The sequence below is a fragment of the Chaetodon trifascialis genome, chromosome 3 (assembly GCF_039877785.1).
Source record: "Chaetodon trifascialis isolate fChaTrf1 chromosome 3, fChaTrf1.hap1, whole genome shotgun sequence".
NCBI classification, from domain to species: Eukaryota; Metazoa; Chordata; class Actinopteri; order Chaetodontiformes; family Chaetodontidae; genus Chaetodon; species Chaetodon trifascialis.
Window position 1 is genome coordinate 12,603,566 of NC_092058.1, and position 26,538 is coordinate 12,630,103.

The window sequence follows — 26,538 nt, forward strand, 5'->3', positions numbered from 1 at the left end:
CAGATCAGACTTTTTTGGACATTATCTTTCTATTGCAGAGCCAGAAAAATGGCCATGAAAATAGCAACAGGCGTGGATGAGATTGTGCAGCTACACAGGTTATGAGTTGACCTCCAATAAACTCCTCCAACTGTTAAGATTAAAGTTAACTGCTCACAGCAGCTGTTACAACAGCTTTTGTGTTGACTGAGAATTAAGTGGCAGGACAGATACTGCACTCGCTTTTTATCTAAACTGCTGATTGCACCAGACTTATCTGACAGCATTACCGGCATCTTTGCACACCATGTACATCTGACCCATCTCACAGAACCCGACTTGCTCTCTAATATTTGCTGCTTTTGTGTATTTGTAAATTATCGCCTGCAGTGCTTTTTTTCTTATCTTCCTCTGCTATCTTATTTTATTTTTCTGTTTCACTGCCATCATATTTCTTCACTCTGCTGTTCAGACACCTTGCACCAAAACAAATTGCTTATACTCCTGTGCCTGGTGAATAAAGTCTGATTGTGATTCAGTAAATGCAACTTCAAAAACCCTCCCGAACAAAAAAGACTGGGAAAGATGTGGAATGCTCCAAAAAAACCTGTTTGGAACATTTCACAGGTAAACAGGCTCATCGGTAACAGGTTTAAGTATCATGATTGGGTCTGAAAGGGGCATTTTTGAAAGGCTCAGTCCTTCACAAGCAAGGATGGTGCAAGGTTCACCACTTTGTGAGCACATGATTGTATAAAGGATTTTAACACATGAGCTCAGGAACTCTTTGTAAAACCGGTAAGCACAGTTCATTAGCAATTGATTGCGTTCTGTTTTTATTTATGTCCAAACTGTTTCTGCTATCAGGGTTGTAAATATTACTTGTTTTGAAGGAAATAATCCTGAATGTCCTAATTGGATTATAAGCAATTAACTCCATTGATTGTGTGGAGAGAATAGATCACATGTAAACAAAGGGAGTTATTGGGGAGTGCGCAGCTACAGTCGTGCCCTTCTGTGTTCTGCATTAAATGTAATTAACAGCCCTGTGAACACCAATGCTGTCCTGCTTAATTTCCAATCAGGCTCTGCGCTGGAAGCCTGAGAAAGGTCAAAACTGTGTAATCTTGGAGCAGAAGTAATTAGGCCCAGCACAAGATGTTTCTCCTTTCTTGGATGCCCGCTTGTCCCTCTGCTTCGAGCTCTTTTCAAGGCGGCGATCTGGCATTTTGCATTCTGGCAGGAGCTTTGGAGGCTTCCCAGATCTACAATACTGAAAGAGAGTATGAGCGCACAGAGGCCCCACCGGAAAACAACCGCGTCTCATGATGAGCTTGGCATACTCGCCTTTTCAGATCTACAAGTGGGGCGGTTTGTTACGTGACGTCCCATTCCTTTCAAGACAAACACAAACGTCGGAAAGAGGCAGCAGATGGTGTCACATTCATTTGAGATCACAAGTACATTTTATTAGAGACGTCTCTTCTGTCACTGTGAACTTCACTCTGTGAATGAATTTGTTGTAGTATAGAGCCCATGTAAGTCACACTGATATCACTCAACTCACAAGTCTCTTGTCTTTGCAGCGAGCAGACAGGAGCTGTGTGTCAGATACACACAAATGCGTGCGAGCAAACTTCACTTTTAGCGTGAGGCTCAACAATGCTTCACTAAAGTGCCAAAACAACATGGTGAGGATGTGTTAAAGTGCAGCAGCAATCAGCTCCAGTGTTTTGACTGCCTGGCCCAGAGGGGCACATGTCGTGCCAGCTTGGTGGCCGCCTTTAAAGTGCATCTTAGAGTTTTTGTAGGGTGGGAAAGTTTGTAGATGAGGGGGAAAGGATTTGGTAGGTCGAGAGCCAAAGCTTGGTCTTTTTGTGTTGAAGTGGCACTTTGGCACATGGGGTTTGGGATTGGCTCGAACGTTTTCCTGCTTGCCGTGTCTCTATATGTCGCTCTGTCCTCGGCCTCTGTTAGCGCGATGCAACTCGTCATTTGTGTGGTTCTGCAGGACAGTCACTACGTTTACATGCAGTCAGTATTCGGGTTATGGTCAATATTCCGGTTTCTGAAACATTCGTAATAACCTGTTTACATGCGTGAGCAAACAGGGGTGATCAATTGGGATATCCCGATCAAAACAGCGACGCACGGACAACGTGTCGACGCCCGGACAACGTCATGACGCAATGCGCGTCATTTCAGCTTCTTCTTCCTGTATCCGAAAACAACAACAACAACAGCACGGCAGATAATGAACAGCGCATTTGCACTTTGGTGCTGGTGCTGACCCACCACCAGTACTTGACACTATTCTGTCTCACTTTCTTCATTAATGGAAGGCAAGAACGTGAAGAAATAGGAAATGGAGCCGGAGCTGTGCCATCCATATCCATGCTACCTGCACTCAAAAGACCAAGATTCCTTGTGAATAGAACATGCGCAGAACACAAATTAATGTTCCGTTCGATGGGGATATTCCGATGGGCGCATTCATGACCAAATATTCAGGTTAGAAAAGGAGTAACCCAGGGGTCATATTCGGGTTTCTAAAAAGCGGAATATGAGCATATTCCAGTTTTTCGAACGGGTTATTGGTGTTTACATGGCCATGCGCAACCGGGTTATTGCTGATATTCCGGTTGTGAAAGGGTTACTTGACTGCATGTAAACGTGGTGAATGACTCCTCTGTGAGAGGAGTTCACAAAGAGGTGGAGCAGGGTTTGTGTAGTCTGCTTAGAATTACCAAATATTCTGTGAGGAGTCATGATTTTGTTCTCAGGGAAAAAAACAATGAGTAATAACAGTTCACTACTATAGTCCGCTTTCCCAGCAGTGTTTGCTGCGAGGTTGCGTCACCCTCTGACCTCATCGCTCGCTAGAGGAGCGGGATGACGCAGACACGTCCTCTATCACCTTATTGTTGTTAATCCAGCTGTCTTCAATTGGCAGAACGCTGATGATGAGCGCATTTCACAATCGGAGCTTCAGAGATGACAAAATGTAATTTCAACATCCCCACTGGATACTCTGAACCAGCCGCTGCAGCGAGCCAACATGATGAAATAAAGAAACATAAAACAGTCCGTCGTGACCGAGAACTGCTGTGCGAGTTCCTTCTCAGGACCTGAGACCTGCATCTTGATGAGACCTGCTGAATGCAAACATTTAGGTGGCACACGTAATGAGGAGCACTTGAACTGCAAAAGCTGACCCTATGAACGCGTTCATGGCTTTCATTCAGTGTTACAACACATTTCAGTGTTCGCAGCCTTTGACTTGATGTTCTGAAACGGACCGGATCCCCAAAGGATTCAGATAAACAGCATTTGTGTTATGTCATGGCACAACCCGCCTTAACTCTGTTGACAGTGTGTTTGGTTGGCCAGTGACGAGGGCAGTCCTTTCGCTGGTCTGCGGCAGGCTGTAATCTCCTTAGCCTGGCATGTCACTCGGCTGACCTCAGGCCCTGAGTCTTGCCGCTGCGTTGAGAGCTTTACCTCCTGCTGATCTGCATCCTTCCCCCCTCCCGTAAATGCTCCTGCAGCCAGATCTGTAATGCACAAACACATCCAGCACCCGTGCGTTGCAGACACCGTGACACACGCACACATCTGACAAACACATAATTGCTTGCACGTATTTCTCAACATAGAGGATATTAAGGTGGGATCGGGGAGGATTTGTCTTCAGCCCCGCCATTTGCTTCAGGGAGTGCAGATTTCGCAGGGTATTAATGCATTCTGATTAGGAGGGGTTTTATTCCACCGATCACATTAGTCCACATTAAACACAATTTAAATGTAATGCACAAGAGCAGAAAGGACTCTTAATGCAAAATTATCTCAAACTTCTTGAGCTAAAACGGAGCCACAATCAGCACTGGAAATCTCCAGATTCTCGTCATCTTAATCCTTTTTTTTATTTTTTTGCTTTTGCTTTGAACTCATTAAATGAGGTTAGAACCAGACTGCCAGACATTCTTATCGACTGAGCCACATCCTTCACCCTGTAAAGTCTGCGCTTTATGATCTGGGAAATAATGCCTTTTATTTTAGGCAACATGGTTAATGGTGATGAGATTACACTTCCCTCCCTCAGTCATGCTACACTTGGAGCGCTGGCGCCATCTTAAATAGAGGTTGGCTGGATCGCTGTAACCCTGACCGGAGCTGGACCAAGTTGTGCACTTATTATCACACCACCGTGGCCTAAAGTTGGCAGTCAACTCCTGCAGAGGACAAAGTGGAGGCGGCAGCAGCCACTGTGCCTTAATTGTGATGATGAAGACTGTCAGTTGGCTGCAGGGCGAGACAGACTCTTCCTCCTGTCTCCTTGCCCTGGGGACACGTTTCCGCTCCACTTGACAGCGGTGTAAGACCAGATAAGAGGAGAAATAAGACTGCAGCTCCTGGTTATCAGTGCATATTTGGGGGACTTTACTTTTGTTGCAGAGACTATATGCTGTAAATGGTATAGCAGCAGGCAGCTGTGCCGTGATGCTGCTCTGACTAAAGCCCACGCAGCTGAGGAATTAAATCATTACTGTGGTGTTGAGTCACCCACACAGACCTGTCACTCAAAGTGTCCAGATGCACCTGTTTGCTGCCCTTGAATAATCCTTTCTTGTAACTACTTATTTCTCCCTTATCGGGCCACAAACACGAGGGTTAATCTTGAAAACGTATTTGCGCATCTCTCATCCGCCTCACTTCAAGGCCATGGAGTGTTTGAAAATGCAGAACGAGCAGGCCGGCCTTCTGAAGCGTTCCTCTGGTGGTTTGAAAGCAGGTTTGTCTTTCACTCTTCGACTGTCAGAGCCCAGCCAAGAGCGCTCTCTCTCTCTCTCTCTCTCTCTCTCTCTCTCTCTCTCTCTCTCTCTCTCTCTCTCTCTCTCTCTCTCTCTCTCTCTCTCTCTCTCTCTCTCTCTCTCTCTGAGCATGCCATCACCACGCATGGCCGTGCTGCTGCAGTAATGAGTCAGGCAATTTCAAGGGCACCCACGGCTGCCATCTCCCCTGTGGCTCGCCTCAGTCTGCTCTCCTTTCCTCGAGCAGCTCCATCTCTCTCCGTCTCTCTTTTTATTTTCAACCCCTCCTGCGCCGTCTTCCCTCTCAGCCCTCGTTTCTGAGGTGTGCGGCTTTATTAAATGCCACACATCTTGTTTGGTAACCGATTCTTTTGAGGAAGCTAGTTCCCGATACCCCACCCCGCTGGTTTCACACCACCTCCCAGACAAGTGAGTTTGTCCAGCTTGGCGGTCAGTCAGCTTGGTGTGGCAGAGAGGCGGCGCTCATGCGGAAATGGAGCCATGGGGAAAGACAGAACAGTCATGTTCCATTAGAGGAGTGCTGGCATAATATCCTCATCCAGAGAGAGGCAGTGGCTCGTACTGCACTTACCACTGATACCACTGATGATGCTCGAGGCGGGACAGAGTCGGGCTGCTTGTTTACTTCAGCCCATGCTGCTGCTCGATTAGCACACGAACAGCTGCACTGATTGGAGAAAGTGGAGTTGGTGCTGCGTCCATCAGACAGAACGTTTTCACTTGTTTAGATGATTACTTTGGCTTGCGCTTAAGTTAAGACAGTCAGATGACAGTGCATCTGTTCTGCATTAGAAATGTTTACGTGGGCCTCCTGCAAAGACGAGTCTGTTTGCAATTTGCTGTATGTTTTCTTGCATGTAAAAATGCTCATTTTTAAAGAGAGCAGGAAGCATGTAGGTCAAAGATGTTTTTCAGCGAGGGTCTCGTTTCCAGAAAGTATCCAAGATGATTGTAAAATCCATTTTATGAACCTTCTGAAGGTTCAGTTATGATGTTTAAATAACCAAGCAAGAACAAGCAATAACAGAAGTTACTCAAACACATACACACACACACACAAAATGAACTGAACATTTGATCTGTGCCATCATCATCATCATCATCCTCTTTCTTCTCCATCCATCCATTGTCTATACCCGACTATCCCTTTTTGGGGTCAGCGGGCGAGAGGCGGGGTACACCCTGAACCGGTCACCAGCCGATCGCAGGGCAACATATATAGACATATATATTCACGCTCACACTCACACCTAAGGATGATATTAGAGTCACCAATTATTACCTATTCAGCACGTTTTTGGTCTGTGGGAGGAAGCCGGAGTGCCCGGAGAGAACCCACACGTGCACGGGAGGAACATGCAAGCTCCCTGCCCGACCCGGGGATCGAACCAGCAACCTTCTTTCTTTAAGGCATGCGCACCACCTGCTGCCCCACTGTGCGTATCTATATTTTCTCCTCTCTTTAGTCATAGTGTGTACAATGTGTTATGTACAGTTGGTGTAATACAGATATAGGAACAGCTGGTAGGGGAAAAAAGAGTCATATACGGATCACAGAAAGGCTGCATTAGCAAAGATCAGCACTGATACTCTCAGCAGCCAGTTTACGAGGTACACAAAGCTAAAACTGATGTATTTTAAAACAACAGTCGTGCAATAAATTCTACTTTTATGAAGGTTATCATGTTCAGTTGGTGTTTAAACAGTTTTATAGTCCTCTTGGTTCAACTTTATGAGCATTTTGGAGGATGTAGTTGGCGTTGTTGTTGAGCTTCGTTGGATTACACTGAAAGGTGTTTCTAATATCCAGTAAATGGACTCATGCAAATGGCAAATATTAGAAACACCTCTCACTCAGCCTCCAAACTGCAGACTCTGAAATGACTATAAAGTTGAGTCAACGCTTCCCTTCAGCGGTCACGGCGTTGTCACTCATGAAGGCAGGAGTGATTGCAGGGCTGTTGTGTTGGACTGGATTGATTTTTGTTTCGATTTTTGTTTCGATTAATCTGCGTATTTGCTTAGCAACATCATAAATTATGCAACCTCAAAAATAGCCACTTTTTGAAGAGGTGTGCTCTGCAGAAGTGTAATTCGTTTTCTGCAGCAGTACACAAACTCCCACACATGACTCTTTCCCAGTGATTCATTGTAAATGAATGCATGGTACCTGTTGCATTACACCAGAATCGTAGCTGTCTGCCAGTTAAACCTTGCGACTGGTGTGGCAGGCCAGAGAGGGAGAGAGGGGAGATTTACTACATCTTAGTGAATGAAAGAGGAAGTGCTGTCCCTAAAGTTTTGCAGCTTAAAATGGGGCTTAATGCTGAGCCCAGGCCTCTCTAATGTGAGGCAGATCAGCAGGGAGAGCAGCCTGCACACCAGTGACACCGCCATGAAGGTTTCATTAAAACCAGAAAGTCCAGGCACAGAAGGATGTTGTATAAATGGGCACTTTTTTTCCTTTAGAGGTCGAAAAGCCTTTAAAAAGAGGTGAATATGAAATGAAAGTTGGAGGAACACAGTTGCAGAGCTTGGTAAATGTTAAAAATCCATGAGGGGCGAGTGATCGCTGAGCAGCCATTACTCAGCTTCTCTGCCTTTTAGTTTTGTCAGTTGGAAATTTGGGTGGATGTGAACTGCTGTGTCGCTGCAGCCTTGAGACTCTGAGCCCTGCGTTGCTTGATTAGCTGGGGAATTAAGACAGATTATAGGCCATTGTTCTCGGGGGTCTGGGCAGGGCCGGACCGGGCTGTAATCTCTTGTAATGCCCTGTCTCCGTGATTTGCTGCAGATGATTTAATTAGACGTGCCGCTGGTAGGAGTCCTCATATACAGTGCAGCGTCCAATCAGCCAGATCTGACCCTCCCCTCCCTGAGCTGACCAGTCACTGGGATGGAGGCAGAGAGAGGGAGCCTGAAGATGTTTACCTCTAAAATGCCTCTTTTGTCTGAAAGGAGAGTCAAGCTGCATTTCTCTTTACCCACAAGCGTGTGGTTCTCGCCCACAGTTCAGGTGTTGAGGGACAGGAGATGATTGATAGGCAGCCACGTGCTCAGAAAGCTCTCATGTGCTCAGCCTGCTTTTAGCTGCGGGATTAGGGAAATGGCGTCCAATTAAACAGCAGTTCTTTGCAAAAAAAAAAATTGTGTAATTATCATTCAAGCGGGAAAAAAAATCCTGTTAAATAATCAGTTTCAGGGAGTGTTTGTGCAATGGAAATCACCCGGTGAAAGTGAATAGAAGTTTTGCATGACTGCTCTGATTTGGCCTGTATAGTAATTGATATCCTCATTAGCCATTTTAAAACACCATAACTCAGAAGCTCCTCGTTAATGTGATGCATATCCAGTTCAAGATCCTCTGCCCAGGTATTCTCAGAGCTTGTTTATTTCCCATAATGCATTTAGCGTGCATCTGGGGTCAGGCTAATCAGTGGGGAGTGGCCAGCTGTATTGTCTGTCCTCAGCCCTGGTTCCTCCTCTCCTCACCGCACATTGACAGAGGTTTCCCGCTCCAGCATCTGTTTACAGTTTGGGCGTTTAGCAGAAGCTCTTTTCCAGTGTGACTTGCAGTAACTGCAGCTGTGAAACAAGTGAGCATTTGTCAAGCGTTAAAAGTGGAAGCTGTCACATAGTTTAGAGGGCTGCGAAAAGCGTCGCAGCTTTAATCAGGAAAAGTCAAGTAAGAACATCCATCTGATGGGCAGTCTCATCCAGAGAAAAGTCCTCTGTGCAAATATGAAGTCATTACTTTTTTTTTTTCTTTTTTTTTTACAAGCTCTCCCGTCAAAGGCTCATTTCCTTTTTTGTCTAGGTGGTAGTTTTAATAACAGGCACTGTTTAAAAGAGCAGAGCTGTTTAAGAATGTCTCTCAGAAATTAGATTCTTTTAGGATTTACATTCATTTTGGCTGCACACACACTCTTTCAATGTGTTTGACACCTGAAAATGAAGCTTTTTGAAAACAGTTTGAACAGTGATTGAATCTGATTGGAGGCCCTGTGAAGACGACTGCCTGTCTCTAATCCACGTTCATTTTAAATGTCAATCCAGGCGTCAGTCACGCGGTTCGGGTGTTGCCACGAGACGACTTCATGATCGCATTGACCTGAACGTGCCGGTGTGGACAAACGTCGTTTCAACGCCTCAACAGTGTTTTAAAATGTGTGCGGGCGTGCCGTCGTTTCAGCCGTGCTGTGTGGATATGCAATTTCTCAAGAGGCCGTACGGAGAGCTGAAGTCCTTCGCCACTCTCTGATTAGCTTCTGTGGAGAAGCTTGATGGAGAAGTTTTGCTTTGTGATTTTCTGTTCATATTTCAAGCTCAGTCGGTGTCCACTGCTGCAGCTTTTTCAAGAGCCCAGTGAAAGCAATCCAGCACGGAAAATTGAATTGTCTGGCTGAAGCGAGTGAAACAGACACTAGCTTTAAAAAGGTGAATGGCTTTGGCTCTCTATACTGTAGCAGTTACTTAAGTGGACTGCTTAATAATTTACTCTGTATTGTTCGTTGTCTGTTTTGTTTGCCCAGCACACAATGGTTTACTTCGGCCTTGACTCCCCTGTAACTGGGAGTAAAGCAAAGGTATCATGTTGTTGAGGATTGATTTCAAACATATTCAGTATATAAAGGTTTGACAGCCTGATGAAGACCTGTGCGGGTCGAAAACTGGTCAATATTGTACAGACATACATTCGCTCTAAACAGATTTCTTTTCCTGCTCTGTGCTTGAGCCTTCTTTTTCTTTTTAATATGATGATCCAGGCTACAGTATGTAGATTATTGGAAATCATAGGGATTTAATAAAATCTGGACCTGACCGAAGGCTGTACTTAAAATTCATGGAAATGTACTGCCGGTGTCTGCAGAAACAGTCTGTTATTTTCTACGCTGTGACTTGACAAAAGAGGCATACATCCCAAATATTTACTTGATGTCAGGCGACTCAGTCAAAGAGAAGCAGGCGCACACTTTATTTGGTCAGATAGAGCTGCTGGCGAGCTAATGCCATCACGCCCGCGTCGTGCACACACAGCAGCTACATCAGAATAGCTTCCAGCTGCACCCATGCCGCCAAGACAAAGCAGGGGCAAACAGATCTGTGTGCTGTCCCTGCCGTGTTCATGTCGTGCCGGCTGGCGTGTTTTTCCAGTAGGTGATTTATGCGTGATTTATGACACATATGACATGGTTTTATATTAACAGCATGCTGACTATTAGAGGTTTCACTAATCCTAAGAGGCTTTTTCTAAAAGTCGACACGAGCTTGTGTTTGGTTGTGAAAATCAGCTGGAAGTCAAACATATCCAAGGGTCATTTTCAGGGTGTTTACTCAGTGTGACCGCAGAGTGAAGTCACCGCGTGGCAGGCCGAGATAATGCGATAGTTCGTCAGAGCTGTGTTGTTATGCCTGCATTACTTTGGTTTGTGTGTGTTTGGTTTCTGCACAGAATGGCGAGCTTCCATATAAAGCCACTGAAACCAGTCTGTCTATTGGCCCTTTTCTTTGGAAACTAGAAAAGGTGAAAAATAAGGGTGATAGTGGCTGAGAGATCTTTATGAAAGCACTCCCCTGAGATGTCGATCACTAGACAGGCGACGGCATGGAGCTTTAACCATGTAGTGACTGATTTACCCTTAATACAGCCCAGCAGGAGAGTAGACCCGGCTATGTGCTAGAGGTAGATGTGTGGCTGATGACTTGGCTTCTCACTTCCTGTTTATCAGTAAGAGTATTAATCAAACAGAGGTACAACAGCTAGCCAAAGTTACAAAAGGCTACAGTTGCCAATTAACCTAACCTGCACGTCGTTGGACTGTGGGAGGAAGTCGGAGCGCCCAGGAAGAACCCACGCAGACAGAGCACAGCCTTAAGCACCGAACTTTCCAGCTGTGATCTCAGCTCTCTGAAAAGCTTCTGCACTGTTGGCTCCTCTCTGTCCTGCTGTCATTACGGACATGTCTGAACCCACCGCAGCCCCTCCACTCTGTCTATTTAAGCCATGATGGAACCAGGAAGTTTGCATTTCTATGCAGAAAAGTCTGAAAAGGTCTGAAGAGGATGATTTTAGTTGCTGCACAACCAGGTGGCGTTCCCAAACACAGCTGCTTAAACCAGTTTTACTAATGATCCCCTTCTTTTTAACTTATTATAGACGCTGGTGATTCATGGGAGAAGCTTGTGGTTTGTCTTGGATTTTATGTAACGTCACTGGCCTCAAGGAAGTACAGTTTTTTGTACGGTAATTGTTTTTTTCTTTCATCAGTCGCCTGTTGAGATGATGTATCGTCCACTCTGAGATTAGCATCTTGCTCTTGACAGGGTTGATTGATAGAATTCAGAGGAGGCTTGAAACTGGCTGCTTTAGTGATATTATCCTGAAATTTCATATTAGCCCCGAAAGCATTTAAACTGGCTATCTGTCAAATAGATTTCCCACGTCAGCTGTGAAAATTGTGTGTATATCTTGGACTCCTTATTTGAATAGCTCTGCAGAAACAAGTTGTGCTCAGCAGGCAGGAGAAAGCAGCCTCAGGACTGGTGGTGAAGCACCAAGCAGCTTCTGTGAAGGTGGTGAATCTTTACAAGCCGCAGGCTTGCTCTTATTGCTCGACACTCCTCAGATTTCCACTCTTGTGCCAAAGACAAAGCCTTTGTTGCTCTTAAATAGCTCGTCCTGCACTGTGTAGATCATCAAACTTAACAGTGAAGGGCTTTCAGAGCTCTTTCTCTGCCTTAAAACCCTCAGACGTGCTGCCCTGCTAACGCTCCCTCGGCTCGGCGTGCAGACTGCAGAGCTACAGCAATTCAAACATCATGAATCTTTCTCACTTTAAGGACGGGGATATTAAAACTGACATTCAGTCTTGTTGTTTTGTTTTTTTTCCTTAGCTATTCATGCTCGGCGTAATGCATTTGCATACTCTGTGCCCTTCCTCACTCCAGGAAGTGGAGCAGCAGCCTCTGAGCATTCATCATTTACATGACGTGCCCTATATTCAGAGGACTGGAGGGGGCCGCCAGCATCAGAGCTTCTACTCCATCCCCACTGCGTTTACCAAATGTTTCCTTTAAAGTAGAAGTTGTAGACGCGGGGGTCAGTTGTGGTCTGATGCTCAAACGCAGGATCAGTCACAGCAGACCTGTTTCATCTGTCAAAGTCTTTTTTTCTGTCAAATATTGGACAGTTGTGCTGAAATTGTAGCAGAGGCAGATAGATCTTTTTAGCGCTCGGTAACAAGGAGTTTACCTTTTGTCTTTACCTGTTTAAGGCGTCAGCTAAATTTACTTTAATGGCTAAATTGTTCACAAGCGTTGATGTGGATAAAAATACTTGTTGATCAGCAGAAAATTGACAAAACGTTGAACAAAACTGACAGATTTTGGTCAATTTCACCTTTGGGTCCCAGAAATTGTTACTGTGTATCTTTTGTATGTTTTGAGCAATCAATTAATTTAAGGCTGAAACTAACTTAGTTTTATTATTCATTAAATATTTTTTTAATTAATCAATTAATTGTTCAGACTATACAATGTCAGAAAATAGTCAAAAGTGTCCATCGCAAGTTTACCCAAATAGCCTACGATGACGTCTTCAAATTGCTTGTTTTGTCCGACCAACAGTCCAAAACAAAACATATTTACAGTAGGGCTGGTTGATATGACCGAAGAGTCATATCAGTCCATTCTTGAGCTTCAGTTTTAAAGCAAATCATGCTTTGTGTTGGCCCTTAAAGCAGTCCGAAGAAAAATGATTAGTGCCCACATATAGCCAAGCCGCTTTCCTGCTGTTGTTGTTGTTGTTGTGGGGACATTTCCATCAAGTTAATCCAGTGGGTCTCCACTTCCTTGGGTGGTGGGATTAGATACATTGGTTCTCGCGGCCAAAGACACAGACATCGGCATGCATTGCTCATAATGTTACCTTCCACATCTTTGTGTTGGTGCAGTCGGAGTCACAGCAAGGAAAATAGTCACTGGATGCAACTCCAGTTCTATGAGTAGATGCAAAATGCAAAATCCATGTCGTGGCAGAATGAGAAACCTGTGACGGTGACAAAAACGAGTGTTCTGTCCACCCTTAATGTACAGTCATAAAATTTATATTAACTCTGTTTGAGAAGGTGGAGCCGTTGGCATTAAGCACTTCACTTCGCTTCAATCAATAATTAAAATAAGTTGCAGCCCTAATAAAAATGATCAAAAACTGTCACTGAACAATACCTGAGGAGTGGACTTCGCAGGAGGGCTGGCATGTGTGAAGCACAGTTCAGCAGCCCCTCAGCCTGTCCTGAGCAGTGCATGCACATATACCCACGTGCTGCACAGGCTGTTCTGCCCATGTCTCACTAGGACAGATGTTGGAGGTGAATAGTGTGTCTCTGTCCTGCAGCTTTCTGAGTCAGTCCTGTGCAGTCAGCTCAGCTGGCCTCTGCTGCTCTGCTGGCTGAGCTCAGGCTGCGGGGACGCACTCGTCCCCCTGGAGAGGCTGCAGGCTCTGCTGATGCCAGAGGAAACAAGGCTCCGGGATGTAAGGCGCAGCTTGAGCTCAATTTGATGTCTTGGAACAAATACACCAGAGTTTGCAGCCTGAAACAGCACTTTTATTGTTCTGCTTTCTGTTTCTTCTCACAAGTTTTTGTTTTGGTAGCCGCTCGCGGGCCAGAGAGGGGATGCGGGGGGGGCTGCCGTCACACCAGACAGACAGGTGAAACAATTCTGTAATTGGCCTGAAATTGTTTGGCCCAGAGTTCATCATAACTTTGCACACAGCTCAAATAAATCAGCCTGTTGGCTTATCCATGAAAACCAAGAATTTTATACCATATAAAGCAGCATTTTGAAAGGCTGTGTGCTCACACAGTGTGTTGTATTCCCAGAGATCATCGGCCTGCCTTCTGTTGATGCACTGAATGGCTGCTGAGAACAGTGTGTCAGAGAGGAGAGAAAAAATGAAAAGATTTAGAAAATCTTGCACCTCAGAACACGAAGCTCATATCACGGCGAGTATTTCTGTGCTTGTGGCATCAGTGGCTGCTGTTTGCTTGTGGAGCTGTGCTCTTAGCTCCCTCTCTGCTGCCTGTGTCAGTGTCTTCAGGCTGCACTCGGTTTGGCATTGAGTGCTGAGAAAGGGTCCTCGCACTGCGAGGACAGGACCACGCACAGGCAAGTCGCTCGTCATCATGTTTCATCGGGTCAACCTGCTGATGAGCGGCCTGCTTGGTGCACTGCTGGTTTTATTTATGCGTCTTCAGTCACTCCTGGCTTCTGTGTCCCAATTAGAAAATGCGGCACTTTGTAGAATTCCACTTACTTTAGCGCACAAGCAGATTATTTGTCTTGGCTCTCTCCTCTGTTTACTGTTTTGTTTCTTTGCATTTCTACCTGCTTGTGCCGTGTTTACTCTCAGCGAGATCCAGTAATGAGGTGAGTGTTCGCGTTTCATCTTTCCTGTTGCAAATTTAATAATTTATTGTTTTCTTCCTGCCATCAGAAATCGCATTATTTTCACATGCGGCTGAACAGGAGGGAATATTAAAAGATTAAGCACTTTATTCACTCAATTAATTCAGTCCAGACTGAGAAAAAACAAGATACATGGCTGCCATGTACTTCATGCTCACACTGACTCATTACAGACAAACCAAGAGCTGTGAGCACCTAACGCCTAACTCACCGATTGGACAGTTTTGATGATGTCATGACAGCATGTCATGCAGCACTTTGCTGGACCTTCACAAAGAGCTCACGAAGACATATGATTATGGGTGTGAGAGTTATTGATGAACGGGGAGAAACAGGTATTTTGTATCATTATATAATGGAGGGGTAGGTACTGTGCGGTAGGACACCAGCTTAAAACACCTTTTGGTTTCCTCCTTTTCACTTAATGACATATCGGGGGAAAGCTCCGCACTCCTGTGGTGACCAGGGTTACCATGGTTACCAAATGCTCTCGCATAAATCAAGGCTATGCGTCACTTATCGCCAAAAGATCGGCAGATCTCTTCTCTTAGAGTTGAAAATTAGCAGATGGATTAAATAGTAGTTTAGCACAAAATCCTGGGATTGGTCTGTTCTGCACCGGAGACCCCTTTCAACCGGCCCGAGACCCTGCTTTCAGGCAGATCTTGGCCTGTGTTTTTTAAAGACTACACCAGAGTTAGACTGATTTTTTTCAAACCAGCCCAAACAACCTAAACCACACTGGTGAATGCATCAGAGTTTGATTGTACTGAACCAAACAGCTCTGGTGTCAAAGCACCCATAAAGGTGTTGGGGTGCAGGATTGAGTTGCATCGAGCAGTGACTGAAAACCCCTTGCCTCACTCCTCCCTTCCAATCCTTGAACTCGCAGTACGCTGTTGCCCCTGTGACTCTGTACCTTGGTGTGGGTGACATATTTCAGACCCAATTCATGTTGAATTAGAACCAGTCTATAAAGCTTCCTGCCTGTCTGTTAGGGCTGCAGCGTGTTGACTGCTCTGTCATTGGCTGGCGTCCTATTTACCCACCCTGTCTGCTACCTGACAGAATTACACCCTCAGCTCGACGAAGGTTATGCCAAACTGTCCTTTTGAAAACCACTCGCGGCACGTTGAGTTATTGCGGGCTCTGCTGGGGTTTGCATTCTCCGATCCGTCTGATGACGGGCAGATGAAAGCGTTCCCACTCTAATTATGAGCCCAAGTAGCGTTTTGATTCTGCATTCTGCATCTCTTCCAGTAAGGAGATGAGCTGCGAGTTTTCCCTGTTTATGTTCTTCCTGTCATCAGTGCATGTGACTGAAATCACTGGAAGCTGGTCCCGTCTGTGTGAGAGGAAGTTCTCCACCCTGTAGGCTTTTTATTATTCATGCTGTGACACTGCATGTTGTTTTGTTCGCCTCTTCATCAGGGCTGGCAGTTTGAAGCCGGTGCCGCTCTTTAAACCCCGAACGAGCCGCTGAATGTAATCAAGCTCGCAGCTGTAAGGAAAGTTTGAGGAATTTTTCAGCCCCATGCGCATTTTTCAAGAGTTTATTATTATATTCATTTATTTCCTTGTAAATATCCACCAGAGCTGCTGACCTGACGGGAGAGGAAGATGGGAATGACAGCAGGATGAAATGAGTTTTAGATTTATAATCCCCCAGCCGTGACCCCCATTTCCTGCATCTCGACGTCCTGGGGAAATGTCATGTCAGACTTGTGTTGGCCAGATACGATGGACAGGAGAGAGACGCCTTCACACACTTACACACTGCACACACAAGCTTCCTTGTCAGCATCTCTGCTGATACCAGTGTTCATTCATTTGTTTTTGTGTTTGGTCGCATGATAACGGTTTGCTTGCCGTCATACACGCTCTTCCTCTAGATGCCGATGAATTACCTCCTTATTCCTTACCCGTGTGTAGCAATGGACACTACCGCTGTGGCTTTTTCTGTTTCTGCTGCAAATGTCATCACAGACAATCTCCATCTGTAGGAAACTCAAAGGACACTTTTTGCCTCCAGGAAGATTAAAGAGGATTATGCAATTGCATGTTGTGGGGGTTTCATGGTGTGTGAAGATGCCTGCTCAAGTTCAACTTAAGTACTGTACACACTCTCCAGTGTGATTAATTTTAGCGTCAAGTTCTGTCCAATAACAGGAACAGAGCGGCTACAGCCCCGATTTCAAGAATGGTTTGGATGGTGTGCAAACAGATTGTTTACATCAATCAGTATTTGATCCTTTATACGATCTTGTGTTCACAAAGCGGTGAACCTCGCTCCATCCTCGCCTGTGAACATCTGAGCCTTCAAGGATGCCCCTTTCATACCCAATCATGACACTATCACCTGTTACCAGTGAGCCTGTTTACCTGTGGAATGATCCAAACAGGTGTTTTTGGAGCATTCCACAACTTTCCCAGTTAAAATCTAAAACTTTCTTTATTAAAAGTCACCTTCTGCCGAGGCGTTTTCGGAGGTGTGTGGGTTCATGTTGATAAATTCATCTATTGGCAACAGTTAAAGCTGCCCTTCTCTGACCAGTCAGTCAGACAATGTGCAGCAGCAGAGCAGAGGAACATGTTTTCTCTGCCAGTCCGTCAGTGTTGGTCTATTTCAGTGTGTGTGGGAACGGCCTTTGACCTGCTGCAGACAAGCGTGTAGCGATGAGGCGGAGAGCCTGCTGAGCCTGCCGCACTCCTGTCATTAGCATGGAGAGTCACGCTCCCCCACTGCACCAACCATTGTTTTCTGCTGTTTTTGTCCTTGAGAAGAAACATGCTTCATCCTCAACGGCCCACATTGGCTCTTTTTTAATTTGTCAGCTAATTATCGAGGTCAAGGATTTTCTAATACAGCACAAATTGATGCCTGGCTTACTGGTTCCCTCTGCTCGTTCCTAGACTAGATGGTTAAATTGTTATGTATTTTTCCCGTCGGTGAAGATCTATTCTGGCATTTATTTCAGCCCGGGAGCTGACTGATGGTTGTTTTCTCTGCCCGCTAAGCTGACAGTTCCATTTGGTGTTTTTTTTTGTTTTTTTTGTTTTTGCTGCAGTCGGTGTTCAGGGGAGGTGACACTTTGTGGATCACAGAGACGGTGGCACACAGGTTGAGCAAAGAGACCAGCAGCAGGGGTGGCTTAATAGAGGGCTTTGAAATAAATCAGGCTTGCGTCGGGTTGTTTCCTTTGATGAAAAAATTCCAGAGCAGATGAAATGATGCCATTTTTTACAGCTACACATAATTTGTCATTTTATGTACGAGGCTTTTGTCTAATGCACAGTTTCTGTTTCATTCGTAGCTGTTTGTACTTTAGGCCCGTTCGTTTGTTTACATTTGACTGCAATGGGATCATTATTCAGTTTTTTGTTTTTTTCAGCCCCCTGCTTTTCTCAGTGAACAATAATCCATCCAGACTAGATGGTCACCAGAGTGCTATTGTACCTGCAGAAAGACATACAGGTTTTAGTATTCTTGTTAACTCATTAAATGCTGCGTAGGTTCAGGCTGTATGCTACCTGTCAAATGTTAGGAATCACCTGTTGGATTGATGTTTTCCTTCTTTGCTTCAATAGTGGCTATTTTAAGATAATTCAGACAATATTATTTACATTTGAAAGAGTTTTGGCCACAAAAGAAGAATAAATAAATGATTAAAACGTTCTTTTAGTTAAGTGTTGCATGACAGGAGAGAATACTGTCCAGTTCAGAAAAGCGTGTGTGACCCGTCAGTTTGCAAACCCTCCGTACAAAATACCATGTATTTGTCAAGAGGACCTGGAACCATGAAAGATCATTCAGAAGTATTAAGTCGTCCCGAGCCATCTGACTGAACCACCTCAGGCTGTTTTTGTTGGTTCAAAACTTCTGAACAGTTTGTATCTTTGTGGCCTTTTGATTAAAAATGTATTTTGTTATTGTTCATTTTAGTAACAGAAGTTAGTACTTCCACCATACCTGCCTGGGCACGATTGTAGGAAGGAGGAAGATACCGCTCTTGCATTGTTGTCTGTTGAAGATTTGTTTGCCAAAATGCATCAGCATAAGAAATAAAATAGTAGTAAAAGAGGAAATAGTATTGAGATTTTGCATGTGCGTGTGTGGTTTTGGCGTGCTGTTTGTCCAATACTCGGGTTTATGACTAAATAATAGCAGAATTAATGACATTCATATCAACTTAAGCTGTATTTAGTGAGCATGCTAAAATGCTAAACTAAAATGGTAAACATTATTACAACTGTAAAAAATCAGCGTGTTAGCATTGTCATTGTGAGCGTGTTAGCATGTGTTGTTAGCTTTTAGCTCAAAGCACCACTGTGTGCTAAATTTCACCTCTCTGCCATCTCATTCCTTGTTATTTACTCAGTATGAAAGCATCAGCCGAGGGCAGAGCGGCACCTTGAGCCTTGTATCCACAGTTCTTTGCATATTTGTACAAATGAGTCTTTACTTAAAGGCTGGCGTTTGCTAAACCACTTCCGTCCTAAAACCTAAATCTGAGTGCGCCGCTGTTGTTGGCACATGGGACCTGCATAAAAACTCTGTGCCATTCGTGACAGCAGCGTCCCAGCCAGCTCCTCCAGAGCCTCTTTCCTGCCTTGGGGAGACTTGGAGGTGGCTGAGCGGTGCAGGTTGTGCATGTGTGTGCCTGACTAGAGATGAGACCCAGTTTTCTCTGACACAGCCCAACATCTCCAGAGACTTCATTTTATCTCTTTCATATCTCGCTCTCCATCTGCCTTGCTTGTTTTGTAGCTGAGGCTTAAAGCTTTTCTGCCTCATAGCTGAGCAAAAAGAGCTGTTACACAAATAATACAATTAAAGTAGATATAATGCAATTTAGGCTTGCAAAAATATCTGCCTGGCAGATATACTGGGATTATTTTTAAGTAACTGACAGTGTTTTTAAGACATTATATGAGCAAAGAAGTTGCAGCGTTTTAGAGTGTCATACAGTATTTAATGAAATCCTCCGAACAGTTTTCTTCTGTTCTGTTATGGACATCCAACAACAAATTACTGACCTGTTGTTTGTTGTTTTGTTGTGTTGCAGAGGGAGATGAAGGAGCAGCTGGCCTCCCTGCAGGACAGTGAGAAGGGACATACTGAGGCCCTGCAGCTCCTGCAAAGACAACTGACTGAGACCAAGGTACTGCAACATTTCACCTTTTAAAAAAAAAAAAAAAAAAAGTAAAGAACAACTCTCATATTTAGAGCAGCGCCTGCAGCAATCAATCAGGTGAATATGGCTGCAACTAAAGATAGTTTTTGTTATCTATGCAGTTCATAAAAATGTTAGAAAATAATGAAAAATGGCCCTCACAGTCTCCTGGAGCTGAAGGTGGAATCATGCTTCATCCCACCAGCAGTGCAAACAATATGCAGTTTCTAACAATATAGAGAAGCAATAAATCTTTGCATTTGAGGATCTGGAGCCATGATTATTTTTTACTTGATGATGACAGATGAATCAACTGTTTCAGCGCTCAGGTCTGGAGCTGAAACAATTTGACAGTTAATTGATCAGTTGATTGACAGGATTTAATTTCCTGCAACTGTTTTAATTATTGTTTGTCATTTTTCAAGCAAAAATGCCCAAATCTTTCCATGTTTCAGCTTTTTAATTATGAACATCTGCTGCATTTTTGTTGAATATCTCTCGGGGTGCATCTAACCGTTCTCTTCACTGTTGATTAATCACTTTGATTATAAAAGTCTGGTAATGAAAATGAGATTATGTCTTCAGAGAACCTTATTTTATCTGATGAACAGCTTGAAATCCAAAGATACTCCCTTTGCTATCATAGAATATTAAAAACATCAGGAACCTGGGAATTTTGGGTATTTTTGCTCCAAAAAAAACATCCTTAAATATTTATTCATCATAAAAATCACAGGGAATCAACTAATTGTTTCAGCTCTAATATTTGGGTTTTGGTTTGTTGGGCAAAACAAATTATTTTAGGACGTCATTTTGGGTTTAATGAAAGTAAGCTGACATTTTACAGACAGAACAAAAGGCTTCGAGAATCACTCAGAACAGAGCATGTGCACATGGACAGAATCAATACATCCTTGTCTGCATCTTAAGCAATCAAATATAACTGCTTCATCTTAATGTAATGCAAATCAATCAAAATGTCAGGACATAAAGGACTGGTCTGTTGAACATGTGCACTCGCTGATTATCCGTCTTTTTTCCAAAATGATCTGGACTGACGGTTCAATTCCGACAGGTGAAATGGTTTATTGAGCGGGCGTTTCATCTGGACACTTTGTTTTAATCAGCGAGCCATGAGCAACCGCTCGATATGTCAGGCCTCAACCACCCCAGACACACACACACACACACACACACACACACACACACACACACACACACACACACACACACAGACGTCTCCTCTCTGTCCTGTGGTGACATTGAAGCTATTGACCAGGGAAAGGCCTGTGGCGGAGACGGCGTTGCAGCCGTCAGCGTTATTTGTCATTTAGTGAGAACATTCCTCTTCCTCCTGTTTTTCTACCTGCTGTCCGATGTCACAGCATCGTTCATCTTTCTTCTTGAGTTCTGCACTGCGGGACCTTCCGCTGCCTGACAGAGCCCGGCCCCCGTCCATCTCTGCCCGTCCATCAACTCGCTCTGACTGCTTGACGCAGGCCTTTCAGCCACCCCGACTCCTCACTGGACGTGAGCTTATCCCATTAGATTTACATCCATTTGCACAGAGTGCTCTGTCTGGAAGAGGGCCACGCTGTGACTTCACTGAGCTCTGATTCCTTTAGGTAGCTGATAATGAAACGTCTCCCCACATGTCTTCATCTTGCTAAATTTGAATTTGCGTGAAGTTGGTTTTCTTCTTTGCTTCTCCTTATTTATGTGGAGCACTCCATCAGTTTCTTGATGCACTCCCATAACATCAGACTCAACATCAGTTACCCACAGTGCAACTCCACCGCTGACAGTTCGGCAGGAGATTCGGGTGTGTTATGTTAGCAGCCGCTAATGTTGCCTTGAACCACGAGCCAAAGCAGATATGAGGAGTGGGCTGCAGAGTTTTGATAAGCTCGCTTCCTTTTAACGCAACACCTCCAGATTTTTTTTTCCTTGTCAGACTTCAGAAGCAACTGATGCTGACTTGAGTGACATCACTTGAGGCGATTTCTCAGACTTCAGGCAGCTCCCTCTGGAGCCACAGAAGCCTTTGTACTTCTTCCCCATGTACAGCAGCACTCCTCAAGACCTGTAAACAGACTCTGATGTGTAAAATCATTGGTTTTCTCCTTTACTGTTCTTTCCTTGTTCTTGTACTCAGACTGTGAAAGAATCGCTGCAGCAGGCCGGCTTTCATTCTTACTGAATGTGTCTGCCTCGCACTCCAATTTGAGTCCTTGGCTCGTGTGTGTTTCTCCGTCTGAAGGATAGGCATTGTGTCCTATTCACATGCCCACCGGGGATTCGCTTGATAATCACATGCCTCCCTGAAAGGTAGCCAGCCTCCTGTCTCTAAGGGCTGCAGACACCCTCTCAGTGCCATCACAGCCTGCTGGGCCAAAGCAGCAGATACGTCACTGAGTGACTGATAGGTGGGCTGATGCAGTCCTCCCCCTCTTCCTCCTCCATGCCATCAGTTTTCAATACCTAACTAGGAAGGAGGGCTGCGATACATCTCATCCTAATGTCATCGTGCTTGCTTGAAATGGTCATGCGAATGGGTTCTCACAGGCTGAGTGAGAATACCTTCCCCCTGGTGTCTGAAAGAACAGGAGCAGTGGGCCCGCTGTGTAATTAAAGCTCAGATCACAGTTCCTAAATCCAGCTCCTCCTGAAAAGATCAGAGGAGTGGTTGTAGTTCCCAGCAGAGAAAATAAACAAGTTTCATCTGAAAATCTTGTTTAGATCAATTTCGCTGTGAGTCAGTAGTTATTAATTTTCTCTTGTTCCGAGATGCTCTTTGATAGATTTATTTTTGAGTCTGTACAAACACGAGTTCAACTTTCTCAGTAAAGCGATGATTGTTAAGGACGGACGGGGGGACTTTTTACAAAATGTCTGAATGAAGCCCAGTCTTTGCTTTCCTCAGGAGCTTCAAATTGAAAGGCTCCTGCTTCTCTCTGTGCGATTGTTACAGGGTTTTCACATCGCGCCCCCTTTGTTCGGTCTGTCTGAGACTCAGACTGCTAACACTCAGATGATTCATTCTCTTTGATGTCCAGCTTCTCATTTCTCCTCCTCAGCTACAAATCAGTTTCTTCTGCTCTTCAGCTCCCAGCCTGCTGTCGCCTGCAAACGGATAGCTTCAGCATCTCTGCCTGTCCGCTGGTCTTGTAATCAGCACATGGGGTGTCATTTGCAAGCTCCTCTTTTGGGTTATTTAATTGAACTCATTTGTTTCTGCTCAGTGAAACAGTGTAAAAGCTACCTTATTTTCTGGGGTTAGGGTTAGATACCTCATCCTAGGTATCTTATTATCTCAGAGGAAGGTTGAACACACACACTCTTCTCAGAGAGTCGCTGAAAATCGATGCGTGTGCAAGCTGAATCAATGAATGAATGCTAATGTAATATTAACACAATTTAGAGCACTTTGTGAGCCCTTGAGTTAATGACCCGTGTCTAATTAAGCATCAGGCTATTGTGACCGAAACACTCAACAACTACGGTACAAAGTCTATTTCACAGTCTCATAATGGCAGATATTCATAGCCCAGCTGAGGGTGATGTGCTATGTTTTTATTTCTCAAGTGAATCGCCTTCTGCCTCTATCTCAGTCCTCAGCAAAGAGTCTGCGCGCAACAATCGGCGACGCCTTCGAGCGCCTCCACCGCTTCCTACGCGAGCGTCAGAAGAGCATGCTGGAGGAGCTGGAGATGGACACGGCCCGCAAGCTGGCCGACATCGAGCACAAGATCCAGCGCTACAGCCAGCAGCTGCGCGACGTCAAGGAGGGCATCCAGATCCTGCAGGAGCGCCTCAACGAGACGGGACGACACGACTTCCTGGAGGGCGTAGCCGTCACATCCGAGAGGTGCTTCACCTGCCCCGAGTTTGCTAAAACAGTCCCGGTATCTTCACTGCAGTCCAATAAGAAAAGAAATGGGGTTGTAAACACATTTGCCTCAAGAAGGATCAGGTTTTTATCAACTCTTGAAGTATCAACACTTTACCATAAAATATTTGATGTTGAGTGTTTTAAAAAAAAAAACTTCATAGCATGTCAAATGTGTGTTCTGCTCATGCTGAATGTGAGGTTGCTTGAGTTTTGGAGAAAGTTGAGATCTGAGCAACAGCAGCTAATCCCTGAACAGATGGTGTATTAGGCCTGAAATAAACCAGCTGTAGTGTTTAATCTGGGAGGGCTACTTGAGGACAATTTAATTGAACAGTTTAATATCTTAGAGCAGATTAATGAGGTTGAATGCAGAGCTGGCAAGAGTGACATAATCAAATATTATGCATCTACTTTTTTTTTTATAGAATACCACAGTGATTAAAGTTACAATATTAACTCTATTTTTGGGGTACAAGTATTACTTAATCTAAACTGGAGGTGAATGGTGATGGATGAGTAGAGATTGTAAATGTAGATTAGATGGACCAGCAGGTACGATCAATGCAATTCACTCAGCTAGAGCAGTCCCAAGAGATAAGTAGGGCTCTGCCTCAAGTCCCAGTACTTTTTGAGTACTGAAATGCAGCATATGTAGCTTTAGATATTGAAAACTGTCAAGAGTCGAATGCCCAGTCAGTTCTTAGTCCTGTTCTCTTGTTCTTTTATTTTTTTCTGATCAGGTTAAATTAACGTCAGTATGTTGGAACAGGCGTACATAGAGATTTAGAAATCTGCCGAAAAGACTGTGTTTGTGCATGTCTCCTGTTTTGTGTTTCTACACTTAAATATACTCTGAATTTTATACATGTGGCCCCTGATGTTTCTGCACAAACCTGTAAGGTCCCTTTTTCAACATACTGAGCTGTTATTTTCAGGATTTCAGTGATAACACACTCCATGTCTTGCCTGAACTCTGGACTACATGTAGGAGTGCACTGAGTGATTCATGTGGAGGTTTATATTGAATCATGTTGTAATGGTGTTAGAGCTGAACTGCCCCCTCGGCCCCCTCCCTCTCGCTGATGCATTCATCTGTGTGGCTGGAGATTCATGGAGCAGTTTGTCAGCTGTTAAAACGTCAATAATGGCACTTTTTAAAGACACAGACCAGGATAATAACTGGAAACGTCGACGTTATGGATTGAACAAGAGGCATTTATAAAAGGCAGATCGGATTGAAACTTGTTATTGATCGTTTTTTTCTGTCCCAGGATTAAAGGGAAGATACATGAGACCAATCTGACGTATGAAGACTTCCCAACATCCAAGTATATGGGGCCCTTACAGTACACAATATGGAAGTTGCTCTTCCAGGATATCTCACCAGGTATGTGAACATGACTGGAACATGAGATCACTGTAATACACTGGATAGCAAATAAACAGCATGTCCTCTATCCTTTAAAAGCTAACTATAGCTATTATAATTTAATAGCCAGCAACTGGTTATCTTAGCTTAGCATAAAGGCTGAAAACAGGGAACCAGCCAGCATACCTCTCTCCAAATGTAACAATGTCTGTCTATCAGCACCTCTAAAGCTCACTAATTAACGTGTTGTATCTCTACTGTTCAGTGTGTTTTTTACATATTGCACATTGTTGCATTTTGACAGTCCTTATGCTAAGCTAAGCTAACCATCTTTCCAGAGATGAAAGTAAATTTTCTCTCAGCGAGAGAAAAAACGTGTCACTGTTCCTTTAAAACAGGCGTTTTGGCTAATTTTGCTTCAGTAGCTCAACGTTTGATGCTGAAACACGGAGTGCTTGAGCAAGTCGTGCCCTGCATTAGGATTTCTGGGATGCTTTCAGCTTTTTTTCCCTCCTCGGATGAGAAATTGTGTTCATACCTGGAGGCGGCGATGCCCCTCTGTGTTTGACAGTGCCAAGAGGAGCTCTACTCCCTCTGCCCTACAGCCATCACTCACTCTCAGGAGATTATTTAAAATAATGTGCTGAGGAATTTTTTACTCCCTCAATCAATTCTCCCATTTCAGCCTGCTGCCGGCTGAAGGGAGGCCAAGCAATGTTTTTGGCCTCCCTTGACTGGGTGCCAAATGGAACAATTGGTTACGATCCATCACCAGCGTTTGCCAGAGCCGAAATAAAGACATTCCTCCCATCATCCCTCATCCCTCGCTGTCACTGATGGGTTGGTGGGAATAAGTGCTAGACCCTGTGTTCTTTGTGTTTTTGTTTTTTTTTTTCTCCCCCTCTTGTTGGACAGAAAAATGTTTTTTCCGCCGATGTGGGTGGGTGTGTGTGTGTGTATGCTTGCTAGTTTCTCTCTACGGCACAAAGAGGCACTCAGGTTATGAAATTTTAATGACTTGATTGTAACAAACACTGCAGATATCATTGACCCGAGAAGGCATTGTCCTGTCCACTGGCCGGCTGCCAGACATTTCACCTCCATTTATTCCAGCTGATATAAATACAGAGGCTCTGGAAAAATGCCCTTTTCCCATTCTTTCCTGAGTCTGCTGAAAGAGAGCAGAGAGAACAAGCCTTTATTGTTCAGCCTCATATGGTTCCCTAATAAGCAAATATGGGTGCAGGTTCTCCCTCCCTAATACCACATAGTTGCGCAGAGAAACAGCCTCCTCCCGGCCTGGAGCCTGTGGAGCGAGCTGCTGCAGCTCCCCCATCGCTGTAATTACTGCTTCGCCGCATTGTTTGCGCTCTTCGCGTGGTCTGATGTTGCTGAAATTGACCTACCCCATCAGACTCTGGAGCACTTGATTCTGAAGACACAGGTTTATGCGTGAAGGTAAAAAATGTATTGCGCTGTGCTCGCCGTCACAGTCATTGCACAACTCCATGTGTAATTTTTTCTGAAATAAGAATGGAGCTGCAGTTGGGTGCGCCATATAATAACAAGCGATCAGTCATCTTTTGCCACGGGGCATGGCTTTGATCACCTCCTCTGCCTCTGGCAGGAGTGATATATCTACTGTAATATCTCCACAAGGTTGTTGGTCTTAAAGGGTCAGTTCACCCAATTACAAAACACACATTTTCTCACTTACCTCTGGTGGTATCTCGGCTCTGGGATCTGAGCCTTAAGGAGCTGTTTTTATTGGTCCAGCTTTAAAGAGATCTGTCTTGTATCATTTGACATGTGTGCCCCCACTCC

The 26,538-nt window shown here is 44.5% G+C and overlaps 1 protein-coding gene across 2 annotated transcripts in view; it reads left to right on the plus strand.

Moving 5' to 3' along the window:
* Nucleotides 1-26,538, plus strand: part of trim62.1 (tripartite motif containing 62, tandem duplicate 1) — a 34,558-nt gene that overhangs the window by 3,276 nt on the left and 4,744 nt on the right. The window contains exons 3-5 of one of the 2 annotated variants that reach the window (XM_070959022.1): nucleotides 19,346-19,441; nucleotides 23,065-23,426; nucleotides 24,617-24,732. In XM_070959022.1, the coding sequence (XP_070815123.1) occupies nucleotides 19,346-19,441; nucleotides 23,065-23,426; nucleotides 24,617-24,732 (574 nt within the window). The remainder of the gene's footprint in view (nucleotides 1-19,345; nucleotides 19,442-23,064; nucleotides 23,427-24,616; nucleotides 24,733-26,538) is intronic. The other variant, XM_070959023.1, reaches the window with a different exon arrangement.